The sequence below is a fragment of the Crocodylus porosus genome, unplaced genomic scaffold, assembly GCF_001723895.1.
Source record: "Crocodylus porosus isolate Cpor-Errol unplaced genomic scaffold, CroPor_comp1, whole genome shotgun sequence".
Classification (NCBI taxonomy): Eukaryota; Metazoa; Chordata; order Crocodylia; family Crocodylidae; genus Crocodylus; species Crocodylus porosus.
Genome location: NW_017728943.1, coordinates 17,202,084 through 17,226,969, shown reverse-complemented (window position 1 = coordinate 17,226,969; position 24,886 = coordinate 17,202,084). Strand labels below are relative to the sequence as shown.

Sequence of the window (24,886 nt, the reverse complement as noted above, 5' to 3'; positions counted from 1 at the left end):
TGTCTGTTTAAAAATCCCTTCATGTGACTGAAAATCAGGCCTTTTGCATTTCATATCTGGAGGACAATCCCTTGCAGATTATTAAAAAAAAAAGCCTGAACCTAAAATATCTGACAGTATCTCCATAATAAATCAGTAATGGATTATACTGGGCACATAGCAACTAAGTCAACTGTGCAAAAATTACAGGCATCTGATATAGAAGATCCAGGCTTAAGGAGCACTCAGGATTTTATGAGCAAATCTACTGCTTCAATATTTAAGAAAGCTGTCCAGCATGGAAGAATGTCTCATATGAAAAACACAGATTTTACAAGCCAAGTTTTGTAAACCTAAGAAAGCTTAATTAAATACAGACATGTTTAAAATTCTAAAGCATTAATTCTTTTTCTTTCCTTTTTTTTTTTTTTTTTGCATATTATCCTTAGGTGCTTCTTCTCTGTCAAATATATAAAGTCCAGAGTGCAGTGGGTGCAAATTCTGGTTAAGGAGCTCAAGCAAGACAAAGATAGCATCAGACACTGGTCCAGCTGAACAAAGGACCCAAGTACTTTGGGAGCTGGCTGTGGGAAAAAATCTGCACAAAGATCTCCACAGCAGAAAGCTGGAGAGAATACCAGTGCAAACACAATGGAACAAAATAAAAAACACCAATGTACAGGTTGATCAGGAGTTACTAATGCTGATCCCGCATTCCTTGCACAGTTCTGAGTATGTAGGGAATGCAGGATATGGCCCTTATATCTGACATTTTTTAAAACAAAGGAAGGGAAGATTATCTGTAATTGCAGAGAGAGAATTATTTTGGCATCAAGTACAGATTAATGAGACAGGATTTCTTTCCCAAACAATTCTGGAAGATCTGTAGTGAGCAAGGTGGGGTGTGAGAATGATACAGCAGATTAAGTCCTCTCCAGTGACCACAAATAAAGGAAATCCTATTTTCTACAGACCTCCAGACTGTTTATAGTGAGGATCACCCTCACCCCTCCTGGCTCTCATGCCAAAGGTCAGATGAACATTGCCAGAAAACCTGCTTTTCTAAATGAACCTTCCATCTGCAGGAACCAATTCCAAGCTGGAACCACAAAAAAAGAAACAACTGGACCTTGATAAGTGCCTAAAGAGAACCACATATGCAAATACAAAGTAGCAGTTCAAATGATATTGCGGGAAGGACAGGTTATTAGGAGATGACCTCACAGCTGACCTCACAGTGCCCCTCATCGACCCAGGTAATTCTTAAAACAATTAAAAAAAAACCCAACCAACCAAAAGAAAAGAATTATAATACTAGAAAAGAAATTGAAGAAACATCTTTCCTCATTTAAAAATAAGAATTCAGAATCAGCTTTCTCCCCCCTCCCTCCTCTATCTGGAAGCAGGTTAGCTAACCTTAACAGTCTCAATTTAAAATAAAATATATATTTATATATATATATTCATATATATATATAATAAAAGAGAAGATACTAGTGGCAGTGTATGCAAAACAAAAAAGAAAACAAAGAAAAAATTACTTTTAACAATCTCACTTTTTTGTTTGTTTTTTTTACACAAATACTGTTGTAAATATATTAAAAAAATCAGCATTCTATCTGGTAAACGTTGCTTTTGCCCCTCTATAAAATTTTGAATTAAAAAAGTCCCAAGACCTCTTTTTTTAAAATTATTTCCCGCCCCTACCCACCCTCCCACCCACTCTCTATTCCTCTTTCTTCCACAAGAATAAATCCTGATGCAACTTTTTTTTTTTTGCAAAGATTGTGGGAACTACTCCTCTTGTACCTAGATCCGCAGGTCGCAAACCTCTGATATCTTTGTTTTTCCTCTGTGTTTCTCTTTGCCTTCCGCGAAAGTCCCTCTTGATTGTGCTGAGGCCCTGGGCTCAGCGAAGACACTGAATAAATTACAAAAGAAAGCCACCGTTGCTCGTTGTTGGAATCTTCTTGGTTTCTGCTGTAAGGTGGTGGTGGTGGTGGGGGGGGTAAAGCGGTGGGGGAGGGTGAACCAGAGAGCATGGGGTAGAGAAGAAGCTGGGAGAGGAACCTACAATTCTCCTTCCTCAGCCTGTAGAAACTCCATGCCATCCAACTCATGCTCCCTTGCTCTTTCCTCAGCCCTTTGTGTGTTTGCATGTGTGAAAGCAGACAAATGGTGGAAACCAGCAGGGCCTTGTTACCTCTGGTTGCTGCGCAGCCAGAAGTGATATATTCCACAGTTCTAACTGGATACTGTGAAGTCCAAAAGCGGTCAGAATTGTGAATTATGTCCATTGAAACACTGCAAGCGGTGTACTTAAACGACAGTAGGCCTTGTAGATTTTGTAATATACTTTTGTTTTGTTTTTTTGTAGTGCTCTTCACAAGTGAGAAAAAAAAAGAAATTGTTTTTATTTTTTTTTGTTATTTTTTTTTGTGTTTTTTTGTTTTTGTAGTAAAGAAGGGTTGTATTTAGAGGCCAGTAGCTAGAGATCCAACCAGTGGAGCTCTTGAAACACTACCTGGCCTTAAGGCCACCATCCAAGGGAGGTTAGGAAAATTATTATTCACCTAGCCTCCGGAAATGTAATGTACCAGCAGGCAATAAACAGTTCTTCATGTAGTACAAAAACGACAAAATGAAACAAACTGAAAAAAAAAAAAGGAAGGAAAATAAAGGTAAAAACGAAACAAAAATCATTTCTTAAATTCTAGTGCCATAGCTTTTTTTTTTGTTGTTGTTTCTACTTTTTTGTTTGTTTGTTCATAATAAAGAGAGAGATTCTACTTATCCGTCAGACACATGCATCCTCATGTGGTCGTTGAAATGCTCGATTTGGTCAAACTTAGCTGGACAGACGGAGCACACGTATGTGGTCCCCTCCGTGCAGGCCACCACCCCGGCAGGAACGGCCCTTGTGCCGGTGCCTGTGGTGCCAGGTGTGCCGTTGGTGGCACTGTGAAGAGCCACATGCCTCTCCAGCAGGGTCTTGTGGGAGAACTTCTTCTTGCAGATGTAACACTCATAGGATTTTTCCCCACGGTGGAGGCGCATGTGCACATTGAGCGAGCTCTTCTGGGTGAAGCGTTTGTTGCAGATGCTGCACTGGTATGCTCTCACGCCGGTGTGTGTCACCATGTGTTTGATTAGGTAATCCTTTAAGGAGAAGGAGCGCCAACAGATGCTGCACTGATGGGGTTTCTCACCTGCCCGTTACCAGGGAAGGAAAGAGAAAGAGTGAGAGAGAGAGAGAAAGAAAGAGAAGAAAATAAAAAAAATGAAAATCAATTAAAATAAGCTCTTTAGAAAAGGCTAGCTGTACGTCTGCAAGGAATCCCTGGAGAGATGGTCTATGTGTGGAAAAAATGGTCTTGTTAATCAAATAGTAATAACAATAATAATTAAACTTTGTAGATATATAATGGCATTTAGCCATAGAGCTTGGAATGTTAAACATTACCCCACAAGTGGTGAAGGAGAGGGGTGAGTCGAAGGAGTTGCTGAAGGCCAGATAAGCAGGTTAGTGGCAGACCCAGGCATAGAACCATGTTCTCCTGATTCCCAGCCCCAGGCCAAGCCACTCAGCTAGAGCTGTTGATGGAGCCATGGAGTGGGAATTAGAAAAGCTGTGTTCACTCTTGACATCTAGCACTATACTCCTGAGTGGCCTTAGTCAAGTCACTTCACTTTCCCAGAGCTTTAGCTTCTTCACCTGTAAATAATGGGTGCCTGTAGACATGCAGCCAACTTGATTAATTGTCTGCCTAATTAGCATGTTCCAGTAGCCTCTGTGTCTTGTCCATTCAGTGTTCCCGTACTTCAAAATGGCAGCGGGGGCGCTTTAGCTAAAGCTCATCAAACAAGCTTTAGTTTGAGTGTCCCCTCTGCCTTTTGAAGCACAGTACACTGAATAAATGAGACACTACACTCTAATTAATTAGTGTGACTCCCAAGAGCCACCCTCCCACCCCTAGAGCACGTGTAAAGATGCCCAATGGAGAGGGATAGAGTGACCAACCTATCTTTTATGGACACATGTGAACCTTTGGACTTCTATGTTTGAGAATTTTCAGAAAGAAGTTTCTCGAAAAGGCAAAGGAGTGCTGATCCTGTGTTGGCCAGTATTCTGGTCACATCTGGCAACTTAATCATTTTATAAGATTACTTAAAGTCCATCTCTACATGCAAGAGTTCACAGGCCAGCAGCACAAAGGAAAGGCCTATTTAACAGGAACATCCCCTGCATAACAGACAGGAAAATGAAACCAAAGAACTAACATCTTTAAATCTAATATTATGAATCATCCATCTCACTGCCTAGGATGTAGCTGAAAACATTATCTGGTACAGAACTGGTGATTGCTCTGTCCAGATTATTCCATGTGATGGGGCTTTCCTCTTGCTTCCTTAGCAAAGGAAATCTAGTTTCATATATTGTACTACCAGGTGATGCTTTAAGGATATGCTGTCTACATCTCATCATGCATCTAAATCTTTGAACCCCCCCACTGAAAACAAACATGGTTAACATCTGGTTCTTAAAAATGCTGGTTTACAGCACTTCAGCTCTGTTTGTGAGCCACGTAGCACCGTCAACAGGCAGCAACTGGGCTCAGTCATAGTAACTCTACTGCGTAGATGGTTTTGTCTATGACTATAGCCAAATTAGTAACAGATTTGGAGAGCTGTTATAGCTAGGATGGTTCAGAAAATTACAAGATGCGAAGGTTTTTTTGTGGTGCTGTCTTTTTGGGCCAACTGTATAGTTGTAAGACATGTTAGACTAGCTTTGGGGCATGAAGTGCCCAGTCCTGAAGAAGGGCCCTTTGTGTCTGAAAGCTTGCCTACCATCTCTCCCAACTATATATCTGGTCCAATAAAAGATATTAACAAAACAAACAAACCCCCAAACCTTGCTTCTATATCCAAATTAAACATCTCACCTTTCTCCAAGGTCTGTGTGTGGAGGACATCCTATACTGCCTTAAGTGAAAAATGACTACAATCCTCAGTTCCTTAATGTTACAGCTGAACTGTGCACCGATACAAGCACAACTGTGTAGTCTGGCAGCTATGTATTAGCCAACATGGTTAACATGTTTGTGCTGATAAAAACGATAGTATGTCTGCTGTAAACATGCCAGGCTAGTGTGTCAAAGCCTGATCAAGCTGCTGTTTGTTCCCCTTTGCTGGAGGTACACCACCTCCTACTATTTGTGTGGAGATGCAACATTTCTGCATGACATCTAACCGGGGCTGTTCCATAAATACACCATATAGGTTAATTAATGCCATAACATCCTTAAAGATATCCTACTGGACATGTAAAACCATCCACAGATTCAAGACCCACATCTCTAAACTATTTATGTCATCAGACCCAGTCCTGTTCATATTAAAGCCAATGGACATTTTACCAAATGGCAATGGGAGCAGATACCAATCCATACTTCACGTTTTCAAGGGTTTATCAGTGCAAGCATGTTTGTGCGCAAGGCAGAAAAATCCTCATTTTATGCTTTTCTGAACTAACTGGCTTCAGAGGTTCAACAGTTTCCTAGCAAGGGAAAAGCATTTTCTAATCCTTGGTTTATTTTCCTTGTTCTCTGCATTATAATTTTCTACTTAGAATTGTGAATAATAGTTCTTTTGGTTGAGGGACTGAACTGAAGAGAGAAAAATAGTTTAAATATAACTGAAAAGGATTTTCATGATTTTTGGTGAAAGGAAACAAGACTGTTTTAATGCAACCAATTTTTTTTCATTTGACCCATGATAAAATATTTTATTACTCTTTGGGTTATTTAATCCCTTTGTTCACAACATTCTCTTTTGTACTTCAGTCACTTTTTCATAAAACATTGTCATTTTAAAATTGAGATGTAACTTTTTCAAATAGTAGAAAAGTGTTTTCTTATTTTTAAAATCTACCCCCCACCCCAATCCCCTAAAAACACTTTTTTTCCATTCAGCTCTATTTCAAAGACAGGCTGTGCTACAGTATTTACTGCTGTCCTTAGCGTCACAACCATTTTGTGAGTTCTTCTTTCCTGGAAATGTCATAAAATCACTAGTTTTTCAGATGCAAAATTTATTCTTTTGTAAACACTTAATCGTTACTGTGAATTACTTACGTTAAGCATGCAGAATCACAGAATCATAGAAAACTTAGGGTTGGAAGAGACCTCAGGAAGTCATGTAGTCCAACCCCTTGTTCAAAGCAGGACCAGCACCAATTAGATCATCTCAGCCAAAGCTTTGTCGAGCTGGGTCTTAAAAACCTCAGAATGGAGATCCTATCACCTCTCTAGGTAACCTGTTCCAGTGCTTTACTACCCTCCCAGTGAGAAAGTTTTTCCTAATATCTAACTTAAACTTCCCTTGCTGCAACTTGACTGTTGCTCCTTGTTCTGTTATCTGTCACCACTGAGAAAACTTTAGCTTGGGGTGGGCAAAATGTGGCCCGGAGGCCAGATGTGGCCCACCAGGTCATTCTATCTGGCCCGCAGGGCCCCTAAAAAATTTAGAAAATTAATATTAATCTGCCCTGGGCTGCCTGTCATGTGGCCCTCAATGGCTTGCTGAAACTCAGTAAGTGGCCCTTTGCCCAAAATAACTGCTCACCTCTGGTTTAGCTCCATCCTCTTTGGAACCACCCTTCAGGTAGTTGAAGACTGCTATTAAATCCCCTCTCAGTCTTCTCTTCTACAGAGTAAATAATTCTAGTTCCCTCAGTCACTCCTCAGAAGGAGGGATCCACCAAAGTCTGAGGAGCTGCTGCCTGATTTCGCAGTCTGAGCATAGTAGCCATTCTTGCAGCAAAGCATGGTGCCTCCCCATGCCTCTGATTGGCTGAGGGGCCCCAGATGTCCCGCCTCCCACCCCAGGGATTGACAGCTGGCTCCAAACCAGGACTTGCTAATGTGTCAATTAATATCTTCCATTGGTTTAATTCCCTGATCAAGCCCATGGATGCCACTTATTGATGTGTTATTAAGCAGTGTAGGGCAGGCTTAGTGGTCTGTCCCCCTCTCCCCCCGGCAGCAGAAAGGGGGAGCTGGGCTCTGCTCAGCTGCAGCAGCTGCCACCTCATGCTGGGGGCAGAGGCTGTGGTCCCAGGGGCCTGACAGCTGGGTGCCCTGTCTGGCAGGGCTGTGGGGGCAATGAGCTGTAGGTGGAGGGCAAGGGGCACCAGCAGGACTGGGTGGGGGAAACTGTAGGGGGTGAATGGGAGGCACCAGCAGGCCTGAGGGTGGGTGGGGAGGAGGGGCATCAGCAGGGTTAAGGGGGCACTGCAGGGGGAAGTGACGGACCTTTCATTTTAATCACAGATTTTGGGACATTAATCAGAGAATTTGCAATTTTTTATCAGTGAAAACCAGAGAAGCCCAGGAAAAGCCTGTTTTTGCAAATTGTGCATGGCCTGCACCAAATCAAAATACCTTTGTACACACACCTGCCCCCAGCAGGCCAGTCTACCCCAGTGACACACATGATTCTATCAGAGAGAGAGAGTGAGTGAGAGAGTGAGTGAGTGAGGTGTGCATAGAGACAGAGGGAGAGGATCAAGGGACAGTAAACCATCAAGGGACAGTAAACCAGCTAAATAGTTGTTTTAAGTCTCCTTTGCATGAGCTGATGGTCTCCTTGATGCTAATCACATGATTTATATAAAACAGCCTGTGTATATGTTTACCATAAGGTTTTACACAGCAGAAGCTCTTAACACTGCTGTGGTAATTACTCTTTACATAATAAAGTGTATATACATCAGTGTTGGTAGACCTTCATATCTGCATAAACACACATAATCAATAATGGCTGTCTCAGGTATTTCTAGAGCTCTCTGAACTGTAATATATAAACACTAAGGGTATAGAAAAATTAATAAAAATATATCCTGAGTGTTTTACATATATAGACATACATGGAAGTGATATTCATGCCATACATCAGAGAGGTATGAGATACATTTCTCCCTCTCTTTTGACAATTTTTTCTAGCACTCAGCTCACTCTTACATCTCCTCAAGATATATTCAAGTGTATCAGTGCTCATACAGCCACCATTCTATTGATACATGCTAAAGAAATAGTTTTTCCTTCCCCATATAAATGTGGAATTTCCCTTCAAAATAATAGTAACCTAAGAGCCAGGCCAAGCAAAATTCAACCCAGAACCAGCTTCTTCATATATAAAAATGTCATTGCTTTGAAGTCTTGCACCCCTACTGAATTAGTAAAAGGAGACTAACCGCAATGATACATATAGGTTCCCAGCTTCCCAACAGGACACAAAGAATTTGCTTCTAATTTTAGATGGTCTCACATGATCAGCCTTCAAAGCAATTGCATTTTAATGTATAGAATATATATTTTGGGTCACTTTCACAGGTGTTTTACATTTATCATGGTTAATTTTTCTCTCTGTGAGCTCTACACTGCTGTACTTCATAGTAATTTAAGGCATCTGACTTGCCAAAAAATACAAATGCAGGAAATGACTTCAATGAAATGTTTAACAATCCGGTAAAAGATTATTTTAAGACGTTTCATATAAAACATGCAAGATATGTGATGATATACACAGGGAAGTGAAATAAAGTTTGCACTGGGTGTGTCTACATGAGATGCTAAATGTGCAGTAGACTAATTCTACTGTGCATTTAGTGCATCATGGCAAAAGTCACGTTAATGTGTAAATGCACAGTAGAATTAGTCTACTGAGCATTAGTGTCACAAAATAATGTGCACTGATGCAACTGCGCAGAAACACCGGTTAGTACCAATTCAGTTAGTACTAATTACAGGTACTAAATTGAATGTGCAGTAGCTACAGCACATTAATCAACATGTAGATGCATCCACTGGCACTCAGTTAAGGGGACTAACATAGGTCACACTTGCCTTTGCTCCTGTTGGGTAACGTGACTGACGCTGACTTGTACCATACATACACCATCATCATGTATCAGTACCGGCCCTCCTGACACATCTACCAGTGAAACCAACCAGAAAGACCTCTTCTCCAGCAGACAAATTCTGTTATTAATAGCCCAGCTGGAGAGTCCTTCAGATCAAATGTTGAGCATTAATGAAAGACCACCTTTCACTAGGGAACAAATACTAACCATTTCCTCAATCAATCATTGACAGCACATTTCAGCGTACTTAAGAGTTTCCTCCTGTATCCTTCACAGGTAGAGCCCTGCAAGGACCTTCTATACATTTAATCATGGAGTTATCCTACCCCTCTGCAGTACTGTACCTAGACTCCTGGCAGCCCTGGGTGAACTTTTAGAATCAGGCCCCCCTTCGCCAGAGGTAATGATAATAATAATCAGACAATGGAAAAAAATTACCATTTTCAGGCCCCCTTTCTGTCCAGGCCCTGGGCGGCCGCCCGGTTTGCCCATGCCTGTGTCCAGTTCTGCCCCTCTGTGAAAAAGGTTGTCACCTACAAAAGCTCAGGCTTCTCTGAACCAATAAGTCTCTAAGCTGCCATCCATGCCTTGCCTTCTGCCCCTCATTGTTTCAGTGGGTCGACACATTAGGTGCTCAGCATTTTTCCTTCTGACACTGTGGAGAACCTTATTTATATTAATCACCACAGTCATTAGTTCCAGTATGTGCAATGGGTCTTTAACATTACCCAGAGGACCCTGTAAGGGTTTAAATTCTGCCTTGGGTGCATTACGAGCTATCCTTGGACTTATGCATAACTTGGAGGGCCGTGTACTCACCTGTGTGTACAAACATGTGCTTGACGTAGTTCTGTTTGGCGGTGAAAGTCTTGTTACAGAGAGTGCACTCATAAGGCTTTTTTTCACCCTGCCCACCTGCTGTGCTGTGGCCCGCAGAGGGAGCCAAGGGCTGTGGGGCTGGCAGCTGGGCAGTAAAGGTTGACAGGCCAGGCTGGGACACTGTCACAAACTGTGTCTGTTGGCCAGCTAAGGGCTGGGGCAGGCTGAAAAGGAAAGGCTTAGGGCCACTGCCAGCAGATTGTGTGGTGAAAAGGGCAGGCAGGTAGGTGTTGCCAGCTGTGCCAATGACCTGAGTGTTGCTGGTCAGAGTCAGTGGCATCCTCAGATTGCTGGTGAGGGTTTCTGTCTGGCGTAAATAGAGCTGGGTGCTTGGCAATTGCTGGGCAGCAGTTGTGTTGGCAGAAGGCTGCAAGGTCCCCTTTTCGGTGCTGTTATTCACTGTAAGCACTTTGCCATCCATCTCAATGTCGTTGTTTCTCTCTGGAGAGGAGGAGTTGGCATCCATTTGCTGCTGCTGCTGGGGCTGAGTGCCTTCAGCAGGGGCGTCACTTTGCTCTGCTTGGGAAGGTTCCTGCTGACCCTCACGGCCCAGGCCGGCCATGAACTGCTGCTCCACGGAATCAGGTTCGGTGCCAATAGAAGAACTGACTCCCGAGTCAAAGCTCTCCCCCTTGGGCTCGCTCTCAGTGCCTTCTGCTTGGTCAGTGTCCTCAGTGCATTCCTCAGATTCATTGCGCTCCAGGATCTGCACCCTTTGCTGGCCATAGTAGTCATAATCATCGTCCATTTCCTGCTTGATGTGGATGTTGCCCACCAGGGTCTGGATCCGGACAGGGCGTGGTTGCTTGCGGCAGTGGGTGGTCTCTGGAGTGGTGGAGAGGTACCGCTCCATCTGCTGTGAGCGCTCATGGATCCGTGTAATCCAGCTTGGGTCTTCCATGTGATGGTCCCTGGGCAGCCCCAGGGCTGTCTCGTGGTGGCTAACCACTGCTCCACTGTAGAAGGAGCGTTCTCCGCTGCCATTCTGCATCGAGCAGGCGTAGAGTGCAGAGTAGATCCTGTCCACGCTGTGCTGTGAGTGGCTCTGCAGGTAGCCGGACTCTGTGTCAGTGCTCTGTCCCGAGGTGCCAGATTCGGGTGTCCCTCGTGGTGTCTCTTGGCCAGAGTCCTGGATAACTGGGTAGACTTCACCCACATTTTGTGAGACGATCCGCGTGCACTCGTCAATCACAGTCTTGATCTGAAGAATGCTGGCAGCAGTGAGGATCTGCAGAGCCTCTGACTGGGAGACCCGCAGCACCCCGCTGTACATGAAGTCAATGAGCTTTTGTACGGACTGGACTGACACCACCGAGGGGATCTCAATGTCACTGTAGCCCAGCAGCAGCTTGTCCTGGAAGAAGGGGCTGCCGGCTGCCAGCACGCAGCGGTGGGCACGTAACATGCTCCCGTGGATGCGGACCGTCACGTCACAGAAGTGGCCACGGTTGCGCTGCTCGTTGAGGGTCTCGAGCACTGAATTGCTGAAGTTGTGAAGGTTGATGCTGTGAATGCGCTCTGTCATCCCCTTGCAACTGATGTTACCTGGAGCACAGGAGGAGACAAAACCAGGGGGAGGAGAAGGACTGGTTAAGGGTTTGTCCTTTGCATATCCACAGCAGGGATACTGGATGACTGACTACACAATGCTGGGAAGACCTCAGAGGTACCATTCCCAGGGCACTGAATAGAAGGTTTTACCTCCCCGTGTGAGGAGGAATAACTTCATACAGCGTGTGGAAACACAATGCATTTACTCTAGAATACAGTACCCTGGATTATATTCCGTGTAAATTTACTCTGCAGTAAGGAGTGAGCATGCCGCTGGTGCTCCCAAGCTGACTGCCCGAGGAAGGCACTATGACATTGCTTAGCTGGTAGGTGGTGGGGTGCTGGTTTGCATGGAGCAAACAGTTACCCTGGAATTAACCTGGCAATGGGGGAAAGCACATGATGCATACACTAGAGTAACCTTTATGGGAGTAAATTTACTTCTGATTTCCTCAGAAGTAACTTTACAATACAGGATGGCCTTGCCTTGGGAGTAAAGGCTATGTGTTGTGTCAGCTGCACTTTACTATGGGCATGTCTACATGAGAGACTTACTGCAGAACTGCCTAATTAGCTTCACAGTAAAAATCTTGGCATCTACATATGCCATCCTATTAGGCTGCAGTAAACTAATAAACTCCACAGCAGGATAGTACTTGGAAGTACAAGTGCTACCCTGCTGCAGAGTTTTTTCATGTGCAGCAATGCATGTGTAGACACTGACCTGGCTGACTGGGGCACAAGGGTGCTTCAGTGTTGGGGCTGCCTGTTGGCTAGTTTTGCACTGAAGCGCCCTTGTGCTCCAGCCAGCCCCTTCAAAGCATGTTGCGGTGGGCAGGAGCAACCCCTGCTGGCAGGCTGACCCCCAGAGCCTTCTGCTTGCTGGGGCTGCTCCGATCCAGCTCAATGTGCTGTGCTCCTTGGGTGCATGTTCAAACAGTGTGCCTGGGAGCAATAAACTCTGGCACAATGAACATTGGAGTTTATAGTTTCGCATTAATTGCACATTTAGATGTGCCCTGTTGGAGTAAACTGAAAATATTTTGGAGTAAACATGCAATGTGCCTGTACTCAATGAAGAGGAGTAGGAGGAGCTCAGTGATATGGATGGGAACAGCCTCACACTGAATCTTCCAGGCAATATGCTTAGATCCAGGTTGGTTATGAGACATTCAAGACATGCCTGCATCATCAAAGGCTCAAGCTAGGGAGAGCTGCAGTCAGGCAGAGCACATGCATGATACTCCAAAATGATGTAGTGTAGCTGCCTCTAGTACAGTGCTGGAGGGCTGCCAGTAAGCCTTCTGTCTTGGGCATGTCTTAGTGGTGTATGCCTAGGGGTGCATTAAAGGGGCCACGGTGCATCTGTTTTTGAGGACAGAACAGACCTGTGGTGCTTCACTGAGGCACTTTCTAGCATGGTCCTTTGACGGTGGAAATGCACCCAAAAGAGTAGGTTCTTGTTTACACTGAGGACCACAGCACTCTGTAGGGGAAAGAGTTTACATGAAAATATGGTTCCTCTCTCTAGATCTGAATTCTGAAACCAGCACATTAAGGGGAGATCCAGATCCTGGGTTCTGTGGATCAGCCTTTTAGCAAGTTATTTACCATTTGCAAAATCCAAATCCAGGATTGCAAAGCTTCCTAAAACCTCAAGCACATTTTGTGTCTGGGGGCTGACTTTGTGGTGTTACCTACCCACAATGAACTGCATTTGCTGTCAGGAATCCAAAGACACCAATCAGCTTTCCCACCCCCATTCTCACTATGGGAATTCTGGTTCTAGCTGGCTGGGACCATGGCATGTACTGTTGTGCTGGTATTTAAGCCTGACCCAAACTGGGAGGTAAAATAAACGTGGCTAAAGTGCCTATTCTCACTGCCTGTCTTGCATACATACCAGCCCAGTCTCTGGCTTCTTTACTATTCATTCCATCCAGGAAGAGCACACACACCAACTGCAGAGACTTCCTCAGCCTGACAAAGGGCTTTTAAACCCAAAAGCGTGCTAAAAAAATTTCCAACTATTTAAGTTGGTCTAATAAAAGATATCAGATTCACCCAAAGTACCTTGTCTGCCTATGTCCTTAGACCAACACAGCTACAACCTACACCCCTATTCTCATGAAGAAGTTCAGCCCCTGCTTGTAGTAGCTAAGGGGTCTGGGTAGTTTGGACAAGGTTTAGAAAAGCATCTCAATGTGCAGGCAAAGATCTAAATGACCCTCTGGATAATTTCTCATTATATTTACAGGTGGCTACAAATAACCCTCTCTCCCTTTATCTCTCAAACCTCCTTCTCCCCAAACCAATATCTACCTTGATTACTTTTCCTTTAATGTTGCTTCCCTCTCTTCCCTTGTCTTCTTTGGGGCTTTTTTGTCTATTTATATTGTGAGATTTTTATGGCAAAGACTGTCTTCAGACATGCTGGTGAAGAATCCAGCACACCCCAAGTGTTAAATAAATAATAAGCTTATTAATAACCTTTCTCTCTCAGTATTTATAGTGTGTACATCAGCTTGGCATTTGAGTGCTAAGGCCCATTAGTTACCATTAGTGTTTCTGTTAACATTCCATGAGAAACGTTCCCGTCTGGTGTCCGCAACTCACACACATTGCAGCCAAGCGCTAATATGTGAGAACATAGAAGCAAAAGTTACTAGAGGAGGGTCAGTAAAACAGACTAGTCTATCTTCACCCTTTGATTTAGGAGACATGTACACAGGAAACACACACAACCTAGACTGATATGGATGCCAAGGGGATGGGCATTTAAATCTTTTCAGATCATGAATGTTAACATGGCAATGTCCCTTTAAGGCCAACATAAAGAGCCCTTTGGTGACTGTTATTATCCACGTCTTAACTCACAGGCTGCAAAATGCTACCAACTGCAATTGACTGAACAATGGAGCCTCCTCTCCTCCGCCCTCATTTACCCATTTCTGCCAGCTCAAGCACCCTCTCTTCTGGTGCTTCAAAGAGAAACTGCATTGGACACAGGTGGTTATTTTAAATCTCTGAAGCGGCTGAGGATAAAAGAGGGAGCAGAAAGGTCAGAAACTGGAAATCCTGATGGGGGATGAGGTTCCTGAAGAAGCTTGAGGCCAGCAGATGGAAACTAGGCAGTATCAGGGAGGGGACTCATTTCCATATGAAATTATTGCCCCTGGGCAATGCTTGCATGGCAGCAACGCTTGGGAAATCACTAACGGAATCACAGAGGCTGTGAATTACATCTGTCTTGTTCACAAGCTTTGCCAAGAAACCTGAGCCTTTCCCCTCCACTTATGCGACTAAATAGAGTGCTGGAAAAAAGGCCTCCCAGCCCCCACCTCTTAGTACCTGCAAGTACCCCAAAAGCAGTGGCAGGGTTTCTTTTTTGTGGACCCTACACAAAAGTTCTGCTTCTGGCCCCTACACTTTTCTTGACAACCAGACGAAAAACTAAAATGGATACAGGGGAGGAGGCAACACAAACAGCTGTAAAAAGGAGGGGTGAGGGTGTGTGTTGTGATATAGCATACCCATCACATAACTGTAATGCCTTGGGTGCTCCTGCCCAGCTTGGGACTCCATGCAATGGCACAGTTGCACTACCTCAATGTACACCCCATTGGCAAATGGTCTTAGCCCCAGAAAACCAGACAATCAGCTCCCAAAAGCTCCCAGGGTACCTGCAGGCATTCTCTTCCCTGTGTCACGGAAGACTTCAACATGAACTCAAGGTAAGCAGTAGGGAATCTCTTTCTGAAAGATTGCCGACAGCTAGGGCCGGAGTGGAGGGGAAGAGAGAGGGTGTCGCCTGGCTGTGCATGAATATTAAAAGAAGAGCACCTTTCTTCCTCAAGCTCATCCCTAGGCAAGATTGTGAAGATGTACTATTGAGTGCATACCCATTTCTCTTTACCCCTATCCAAGTGCTGGCAGATCAGCGTATTATAAATGCTTGAATCAAAAAGGACTGAGCACCATCTGTTTGGATCATGACACATGTAAACAGATCTTAAAAGACAGCTTCCCATAAGTACTTCTATTTGTTTCATTTTATGGCAAGATTTATTCAATAGCAACAAGACATGCAAGAGCTTAGCTTAGCAAATGCAAAAGGTTGCCTCTCCCCCGCAAAGAATGCGGCAAGAGGAGTATCCGAGAGGCACCAGATGAGTTCTGTGGAGATGTAGCTTGATTTTAAGAGGTATATTCAGCTCCCAAACGCTCGCAGTAATTTGTAAGTGGGCCTTTTCAAAACACACCCACAGGAAGTAATACTTCAAGCCTTAGTTCTTTCAGGAATTCAGTGTTTCTGAAAGGCACTGGGATAACAGCAGCCTGCCCGGGCGGTCCTGGGGAGTGCCGCCACTGCAGAGCGAAGCACTGGGCCCTGCTATAGCTCAGGGGCTGCTCGGCTTGCCAGCAACTTGCTCCCTGGCCACGGGAGACAGTCATGCTCTGGGAGGGGGGAAAAAAAAGAAAAGAAAAAAGGATCAGACTCCTTGCTGCTTTTTCTTTTTTTTTTCTCAGCAGAGCTTGCCTGTGTGAGCTGCCACTGGGTCACGCAGCCCCTGAGCTGAGGGGGAGGGGCTGGGTCCTTCCGTCCATGGTGGTGGTGCTCCCCTTAGACCACCTGGGTGTGATGCTAGTGGGCAGTTGCTGCCCATGCGGCACCGCGGAGAAAAGGACTGGGACCCCCGCAGGGCAGGCCCTGCCGGTAGCTTGCCTCCTGGTCATGGGCCAGGTGGGCAGACTCCAGGGGGTGAGGGGAAAAAAGGATCAGGTCCCTCATTGCTTTCTTCTTTTTTCTGGTGCAGCCTGGCCATGACGGCGGGTGAGCTGATGGTGGGCCATCACTGTTTCGTCGGAAGTCCCTAAATTGTGGGCTTTTAATTGACACAGTTAAAAACCCACCAATTAAAAACCCACCGTTTCAATTTGGGGAGAACTAAACCCTCATCATGTATACAAGCGTCCTACAAGTCTCCCCAGTCTTTCTTCCATCCTTCCCTAAAGGGATGGGGGAGTTCTGTACCCATACCCCATTCAGTCTTTCAATTCTCTACTAAAACAGCCAACAAGGGACCAGTCAGTGCTGGATCTGAGGGATCTGCCTATAATGCCTTATAGGAACTGGCCTGAGTGTCACTGTAGGCATTTCACACAAGGCAATGAGCAGGCAGAGAGCAATGAATTTTGGTTATAACTGGTACAACAAACCCTTTCTTTGGCAATACCTCTGTTCAGTGACTTACTATAAAATTATAGTCTACCCGATTCTTTTATTCTTCCCACATGTGAAAGATGATAATGCCCTACCTCCCTATCAATAGGCTGTGATCTCCCCGTAATCAGCCTTTTTTTTTCTGCTAACTGTTTGTCTGTTGCCTCTGGGAATTTCTGTGCCTCTCCCATGTTTTTTACTGTGCAATGCTAGCTTTTACTCCTTCAACCAGAAGAAGAATATCTTGAATTCAAAAGCTTATCTAAGGGCCTTGTTACACAGTAATTCTGGGTGGTACCTGAAACACTTTAACTTGTCCACACATTGACATCTGAAACTAGTTTTAAGCATGTTTGAGGTGGCTCAAAGTTATGCCAGTCCAGGACAGGATTATCTCTGATCCATGTTACCCAGCTCATGTTGCACTAAAACCCACATGCCACCCCCACCCCCCTGCCCTGTATTGGGCCCACTGCCCTCCTGTTCCCCCCTCACTCCATCCTCTCCAGATCACCACTCACTGTCCTTCCCACCCCACCCCCCATCCCAGGTTGCTTATTTGTGGTTTCCTGAGGTTTCATAGTAGCTAAGGTCAGGAGGGACCTGAATAGATCATCTAGCCTGACCCCCTGCCACAGGAGAAATGAATGCTGGGTTCACAAGACCCCAGAGAGGTGTCTGTCCTGGAAGGGATTAACCTGCCTACCCAGCCACCTACTGCCACCACTGCTGCTCTCTGGGTTGGGCTCAGCTTGGAGAAGAGCAGCACCTGGCAGAGGTGGTGGTGGGGGTTGGGCAAGCAGGTTAACCCTTCCCTGCCTCCACCCCTGGGCAGACCACACAAGCATCCACAAATAAGCGGGGAGAAGCAGGAGGGGAACCCTGGGGGGCAGAGGCAGAGGGCACAGGGGAGTGGAAGAGTCGTACCTTTCAGTCCTCCAGACCCCTGCTGGCCTGAACATGTGACTGTTCCAGACTTAAGCTAGCAATAACACTGATCGACATTTGAGCAGCTCACAGCATAACATGTAACAAAGCCCTAACTCTCTCCCAGTTATGCAGATAAATAAAACATATTAAAGATATCACCCTAAGATATAAAATATATCACCCTAAGAAATACCTCTTTACACATTTTTCAGCTGTCTCTTTTCTCTCCACCATCTGGAGAACAACAATTTAAGCTAAGAGACAGTAGAAGGGGGCAGAAAATGCCTTTTTTCTTTTTGCTGAAAATGTTTAATTTATCCCCTTCCTGCCCCCCCCCCCATTCTGCACTGGATGAAAGTGAGACCCCCCAAAATCCAGAAGAACATTTCACCCCCCCTTCCCCCGCCGCCTGCCTACATAGCTAACATTGTCATTCAGCAATTGTGTGGGGTGTGGGAAACCCAAGCAGAATAGACTCTTGGGCCTCTCTCTGATGGAGCTGTTCCACCTTCTACAAGTAACAATACCTTCAATGGAAAAAGGTCTTGAACCTGTTTTTCCCACATCTCAGGGAAGTGTTTTCTCTACCGACCTACCAGATCTGTTTCTCTGTCACACTTACTGCAGTTTTCACTTTGTGTACATAAATAACCATACATTTAGGGATGTGGGGGACTTAGGCTCAAGTCCTGGCTCTAATAAACATTTAATTGTTTATAGAAAGTGGATGAGATCCAAGGGGAGAGAGAGGCTGACTCCCCATAAAGACCAGGTGGTTTGAGCATTCACCTGGAATGCTGGAGTTTCAGGTTGAAGTCCCTGATTTGAAACAGTTGGATTTGAACAGGACAACGTCTACATCCCAGGGCAGTGCCCTGCTATCAAACTACTGATTATTCTAAGGCAGGATTCTGTCTTTGTCTTTCTCTGAATGTGACAAACCCTTTCTACCCAAATGGATACATAGGTACCCACAATAAAATGTTCAGTTTTGACAAAGCAACCTTTTTCAGTGAAAAGCCATTTTGCTGAATCATTTCTGAATAGCTCTAAAAGACACACATCAAAAGAATTACACACATCACCAGTATCTCAGCCTAAATGAGTGCAAGTGAGAAGACCTGCCAGGGAAGTATATGTATGTATGAATGCCTCTGCATGAATACAAATAACTTCAGTTTCAAAAGACAACCAAGATATCCTGGGGAAACCTTGGGAAGACCATAAAGATACTCTTGCTTGGTTTGTCTGCTGAACAATAGATATAGCAAGCCAGGGAAAAGACATGCCAGAAGCCTGAAACCAAACGACTAGCCCTACTGCTAAACAAAATTATTCATAAAATCTAGCCCTACAAAAAAACAACATACAATAACACTATCTCTACAGACACACTGGCTACAGGGATAGACCTGAATCAAATCCCATCTCCATGCAGCACCTCCTACCATCTGAAGAAATCCGAGTTCAGACTCAACTTTTGGGGCTTTCCCTTCCCTCTACAATGTACCCAATGAAAAACCCAAGGACACTGCAGTGCAGGCCTGACTCTAAAGCAAATGTTTCACAGCTCCCAAGAAATACATAGAAGGATGAATACTACATGGGAAAGCAAGAAAGTGTATCAATTCTATGCCATCCTAGTTAAGTGGAGGGAAACTATGCTTTAACAGAGGCACACACTTACTGACTTGTCACTGCATAGAGAGCCTGGCACCAGGGAAAAGACTGCTGTCTCCATCTCTTCCCAGGCCTGCCACTCTTCTAAAGTTAAGACAGTGGGAAACCTTTCTATGTAATTCAAACAGCCTTTGTTAAGCACTCTTTTTTTGCCCGGCAAATGTCAGTACAGAGATCCCAATGGACTCATTCTGAGAAACTACTGTAGGAGGGTTTTGTCTTCTTTCTGTGAAAGCTAGTTCTGATTGGAGGGATATTCAGAAACCATATAGGAAAGAAAGGGTGTGAAAATTCAAAAGCCATTCTTACCCAGATGGGCAATGAATAGGCATTTGGCCCATTCAGAAAAAGAAAAAAAGACAACTTTGTACAGATCATGCACATTTACAGTCCTCCTGGGATGCAATATGGAGCTGGCATGGTATGAAGGTGAAATGTTTTACTGTGCACATCTGAAAAATGCTTCAATATGCAAATACACTGATTACACTGTCAGGCTATTCACAGAAGTATGCATGGAATTCATCCTAGATGGGTATGAAGGAGCAAAACATGGATGGGAAAGGGGAGGACTTTTGTTGTTGCAATAGATGACTGAGTTCTTAGTTTAGCACTTTCCTGAATCCCAGTCCATGCCTTCCTGCTGGCCTTTCAATGTGGGTGTCCAAAAAGAAGCAGGATTTTAGCATGAGAATAACAAATGAGAGACGCAGGGGTATACTAGTGAAGGGGAAAGCAACAGCTGAAGGAAAGAGCAGGCAGCAGTACGAAACATGGAAGGAAGTGAGAAGATGCTGAACTGCAGAGCAATTTTAAATGTGGCTTTACATGTGCAAAGAAACATCATATTGGAATTGAAGAACTTGGTGCTATTGGCTAATGGCTAATACAGCTTAACTTAAATGCAGACAATGATCCCTACAAACATTCAATAACAGGTCAGCTATTGAGAAGTGGTGCTGAAGACTTAAGACCGCAAATTAGTATTTTACTAAGTTTCCCCCTTATGGCCACTAGGTGTCCTCATTTGCAAAGTAAATGCCTGATCCTTTCAGGCTAACTGAAGGGTGTAACAGAATTGGATTTTCCATAGTGTGCTCCAAAATCATAGTATCTCAAAGCTTATTTCAAAGTAATGACTGAACACTATGAAATGTGCAGTGACTAGGTAGTCACAGAAGCCAAAGTAACACAGTAGTAGCTTGGTACACTGCCTGGTACCTCAAATCTTTTCTGAGTCAAAGGAATAGCAGCCAGATACCAGCTTTCTCTCAGACTCTTTTTTTTAAATCACCCTATGGGATCTCTAGTGAGGATAACCAACTGAGTGGAAGAGAAGAGCCTTGTCTTATTTTCTCACCTAAAGGACAAAATGTAAGATAATCTTACATCTTTGAAAGCATTTCTCTGCTGGATTCAGTTTTCGCCTGAATTTTCCCCAGAAACAAAGGGAGAAGTGATTGAACACTTGTGCATCTGATATTTATATAGTGCAAACTAGACCTGGTTAAAGACCATAACCTATTCCAAATGCCCAGGTCCAAGCCTCCAGTCTGAATTTTGATCTTGGACCTACAAAGGACTGGAGAGGGGTTCCTATTCCCACCCCAACATGAGGAGTAGAATTGTAGGGCTGACCTAATCCCAACCGGAGAAGGTTCCAAGATTGCACAAAGCCCTCTATCCTTGTGGGGCACATCTTCTTCACTGTGGGTCTCAGAAGAGGCAATTATGGACTCCAGCCCCAGCCTTCTGATGTGGGGGATGTTTACACTGTGGAGGCAGAGAATTCAGTTCATGCTTCTGAGGGTGAAGTTACATGCCACACTAAAAACATACTAAATCAGCGGGCTGTAAAGTGGCGTTAAAATGAGAACGTTCTTTGAGCAGTCACATGCTAAGGGTTAATACTTTTTCTTTGCCAGTGCTAGGGTAGGGGTGTGGCTTGGAGCCAGGACAGCTGGGCTCTATCCCTACTCTAGGATGGGGGTGGGGGCGGAGGCTGGGAGTGGTTCATCCTAGGACACTAGAGGACTGCAAATTGCACCTTTTGTCTCCATTGAGCAGGCTGAAATTACCCTAACATGAGCTAGGTAGCGCAGCCCTGAGTTAACAGTCTTCTGAAATGGCGCAACGTTGAGATGTGCAGAGGCCACTTAGAATGAGTTAACAAGCTTTAATGTGCAGAGGTTTGCATTTTAAGTGCCCTTAGTATACGTATAACATGTAGCTTCATCCTGATGTAATAAGCCCCACTCATCAGCTCCTGTTCCATGCATGTCAACTGTGTAAATGGAAATGGATACCCTGGTGGCATCTCATGTGGCTACCCCCCCACTTGTAGGAAACCTTGATCTGCAAAGAGTACCAACAGCACCCCTGAGGGTGCCCTCACTGCCTTGTCTTTGGGGTGAATGTGGGTGGAGTGGGTGGGCAGGGCTTATAGCCTCCATGGAGTGACTGACTGCACTACCACTGTAACCGAGACATAACCTGGGACTCCTCTTTTTTGAAGATACTGGTTTATCTAGAGGGGTGCTCAGTACAACCCAAATGTCTTCAAATTTCACTGAAGCCATAAAAAGGCTCCAGAAAAAGCTTTCTGCAAGTCAGTACTTTTCTAAAAATGTCACACTGGATAAATTGCTGATGCCTATGCATTTTTTTTCACTTCTCTGTGGAGAATAAGGAAAATTGTTGCATAATTTTTGTGGGAAAAAATGTGCGACTCAGTTTCCCTGTTCACTTTTGTACTGTAACCTATTAAGTCTGAAATTTCTTTTCTGTGTTGGAAGAATAACAGATGAGCACTGGTCACGTAGTTATGTCTGGGTTGTTACAAATGAACTATCAAGTAGTGTCAACCTACAAATGGAGTTACCTAGGATATACAATACAAGACTAATGACTGGCAGTCAGATTTAACAAAGCATGTAGAAACAGTACGAGTAGAGTTTGAAACAAAGAAGTGAAGGGTCAGCAAGCAGTAATAAGAACTCTTTTTCCAGTGTAATAGAAAAGAGAGAATCGTGGATATTTTAAGACTAGGCAGGTAGGATTTTTGTTGCTGGTGTGAACATGTGTGTAAGCTTAGCTTTTCCATTTTCAACCAAAGACACTAAAATACTGCATTCCCATTGACTTATAAAAGCTGCCTTGTTTCACTGCAAAGACATATGGTTGCCTTACCCTCGATGTGGTACTTCCCTGAAGTGACCAAACTTAATGGGACCTGGTGGAGGTACTACAGCAAGAAACAAGAGGTGCTAAAGCCAGAGCTACAGTCTTTGGCTAGTAGTCACAGGACTCGCCTGAAAAAACTGGAACCTCTGGGCCTAGTGCTAAGAAAGCAACATACGGTGAAAGACTATTCAAAGGTCAAAGGCAAAAAAATGCCCTATGGGACCGCAACATTCATTTTCACAATGTTCAAACACCAACTTTCTACTCAGAATGCAGTATCATCTGGTGGCTAGGGCAGGAGGTAGAGTTAGGATTCCAGAGTCCTTGTGGGTGAGTGGCCCAGATACCAGCTCCGCTAGGCCTTAGAAGGTATAATCACCTTCTGTTGCTGCACCATGGCTGACGCCCAGAATAACCACCTTTTCTTTACCCACTGTTGTTCCCTACAAGCAGACTCTGCCATCTGACATTTATGAACTGGGTCTAGAGCTTCACAATCTTTTGACCACTGTGGAAGCCCAGCCATCCTAAGTTCTGGCTTACAGAGGGACAACTGCAGCAGTGCTTCTACAGCCATAGCTACCCACTTATCTTTGCAGATGACACACGGTACTTCTCTAATCGTAAACAAAGAGAGGCACTTAGCCATGTTAGTCTGAAGTCAAGCAGAAGGCAAGGGAGAGATGCACCTTATGGACTAACTGAATTAGAGATGCATAAGCTTTCATGGGTAAAAGCTCATTTCTTTAATCATAGAGATATAAGGTTAGAAGCATAGGTGCTGACTTCATTTTTTGGTAGTGGGTGCTTGCAGATTATAAAACAAACTGGCATTTGACTTTTGACTAGGCACATTGCAGTGCCAAGCCCCATGCATGCCCAGAAAAGGCAGCATGTTATTTCAACACGGCTCTGCAGAATCTGTAAAGATTGGGCATTTTAGTGGGACTTTTTGGCACTTTTATCTAACAATTAATTAAATCAGTGTTAGCTAAAAGTGCCAAAAAGCCCTGCTAAATCACCACACCTTTGCAGACATTGCAGAGCTAAGTTGAAGTAATGTACTGCTTCTTTCAGTAAAGTATGGGGGGTTTTGGAGTTTTTTGGAGGGGGTGAGGGGAGTGAGGTTTAACATCTCTAAGTGTGGCTCCATGGGTGCTGAGCTCCTGCTAATTTTTTTGGTGGGTGCCTGAGCCCTAGAGTACCCATGGAGTTGGTGTCTAGGCTAGAAGGGTCCCTCAGAGCCCAGTACCCATCCCCTCCATTGATCACCTCTGACAGCTGTTTTTCTAAACTGGTCTTAAAACCTCCAGAAAGGGGAACTTCTCCATCTCCCTAAAGAGCTTTTCCCAGGGCTTCACCATCTTTAGAGTTAGAAAGCTTTTCTTAATCTCTAACCTACATCTCCCATGATACAAATTATGCTGATGACTTTTTGTCCTACCCTCTCAGTGGACATGGAGGACAATTGATCATTGTCATGCCTGGAGCAACCTTTTATATTTTGGGAGACACTTATTATGTTCCTCTTAGTCTCTTAAAGAAAAGAAATCCATTTTTTTTCAGCTTCTCCTGAGAGATCATGCTTTTTTATCATTCTTGTTACTGGAACCTAAATCTACCTAAATATTTCTTAAATGGTGGGGCTCAAAAGTGAACACAGTATTCTGGCTAAAAGCCAGTAAGGGGTAGAGGTAGAGGAGAATCATTGTCGCTGAGTCTAATACACACCACTCCTGTTAATACAGTGCAGCTGGTAATTTTGTCTTTTTTACCATTCCCCCAAAATGGAAATTCTATGGGTTTAATAAAAACTGAAAGGAGATATATTTTTGAGTGAAAACTGCAATATTTGCATATATTTTACTTCAGTTCAGCCAAAGTTCAGCATTTGTATCAAATCATGTGAACACTCTGGTAGTCCCAAGTGTTGAGGAGGAGCCAGGTCACTTTCTAAATATTTTGAAATTTGTGAAAGATAGAAATGATTTAGAACTGCAGTAAGTGATAACATTCCCCCCCCGCCCCCCCCCCAAATTTTTTTTCATCAAAAATTTTGTAAGTTATACTCTTGGCACTGATTGAAAAAGTACAACTCTATGAGATAAAGACCAGTTCCAGCGTAAAACTTTTCCCTTTTCAAAACTGTTCTTAGTTCTGCCAGGATTTACCATCCATCCATCCATCCATCTACTTGGTCTTTCTTTTCTGTCTTTGGGTCCTATGACTATGGTACCTGCGTGCCTCAGAATCTCTAATGTTTTTATCCTTAAAACAAACCTATGAAGCGGAGGGCTATGTTATTATTCCCATTCGGCTCGATGCTTTCTTTGACTTAGTTTTAAGGTTACAGTAATGGCAGATCATAGTTTCATAGTTTCTAGGGTCAGAAGGGACCTGAGCAGATCATTGAGTCCAACCCCCTGCCATAGCAGGAAAGAGTGCTGGGGTCGTTTGAGTGCTGGGGTGTTCATCTAGCCTCCTCTTAAAGACCCCCAGGGTAGGAGCCAGCACCACTTCTCTTGGAAGTTGGT

General features: G+C 44.2%; 1 protein-coding gene across 1 annotated transcript in view; it reads right to left on the bottom strand.

The window, feature by feature from the left end:
- Positions 1 to 2,408: 2,408 nt before the first annotated feature.
- ZBTB20 (zinc finger and BTB domain containing 20) overlaps positions 2,409 to 24,886 on the bottom strand; it is a 39,320-nt gene continuing 16,842 nt past the window's right edge. Inside the window, exons 2-3 of the mRNA XM_019548775.1 lie at positions 9,725 to 11,329; positions 2,409 to 3,188 (exon numbers count right to left, since the gene is read on the bottom strand). Of these exons, the coding sequence (XP_019404320.1) occupies positions 2,770 to 3,188; positions 9,725 to 11,309 (2,004 nt within the window). The 5' untranslated portion in view covers positions 11,310 to 11,329 and the 3' untranslated portion in view covers positions 2,409 to 2,769. The remainder of the gene's footprint in view (positions 3,189 to 9,724; positions 11,330 to 24,886) is intronic.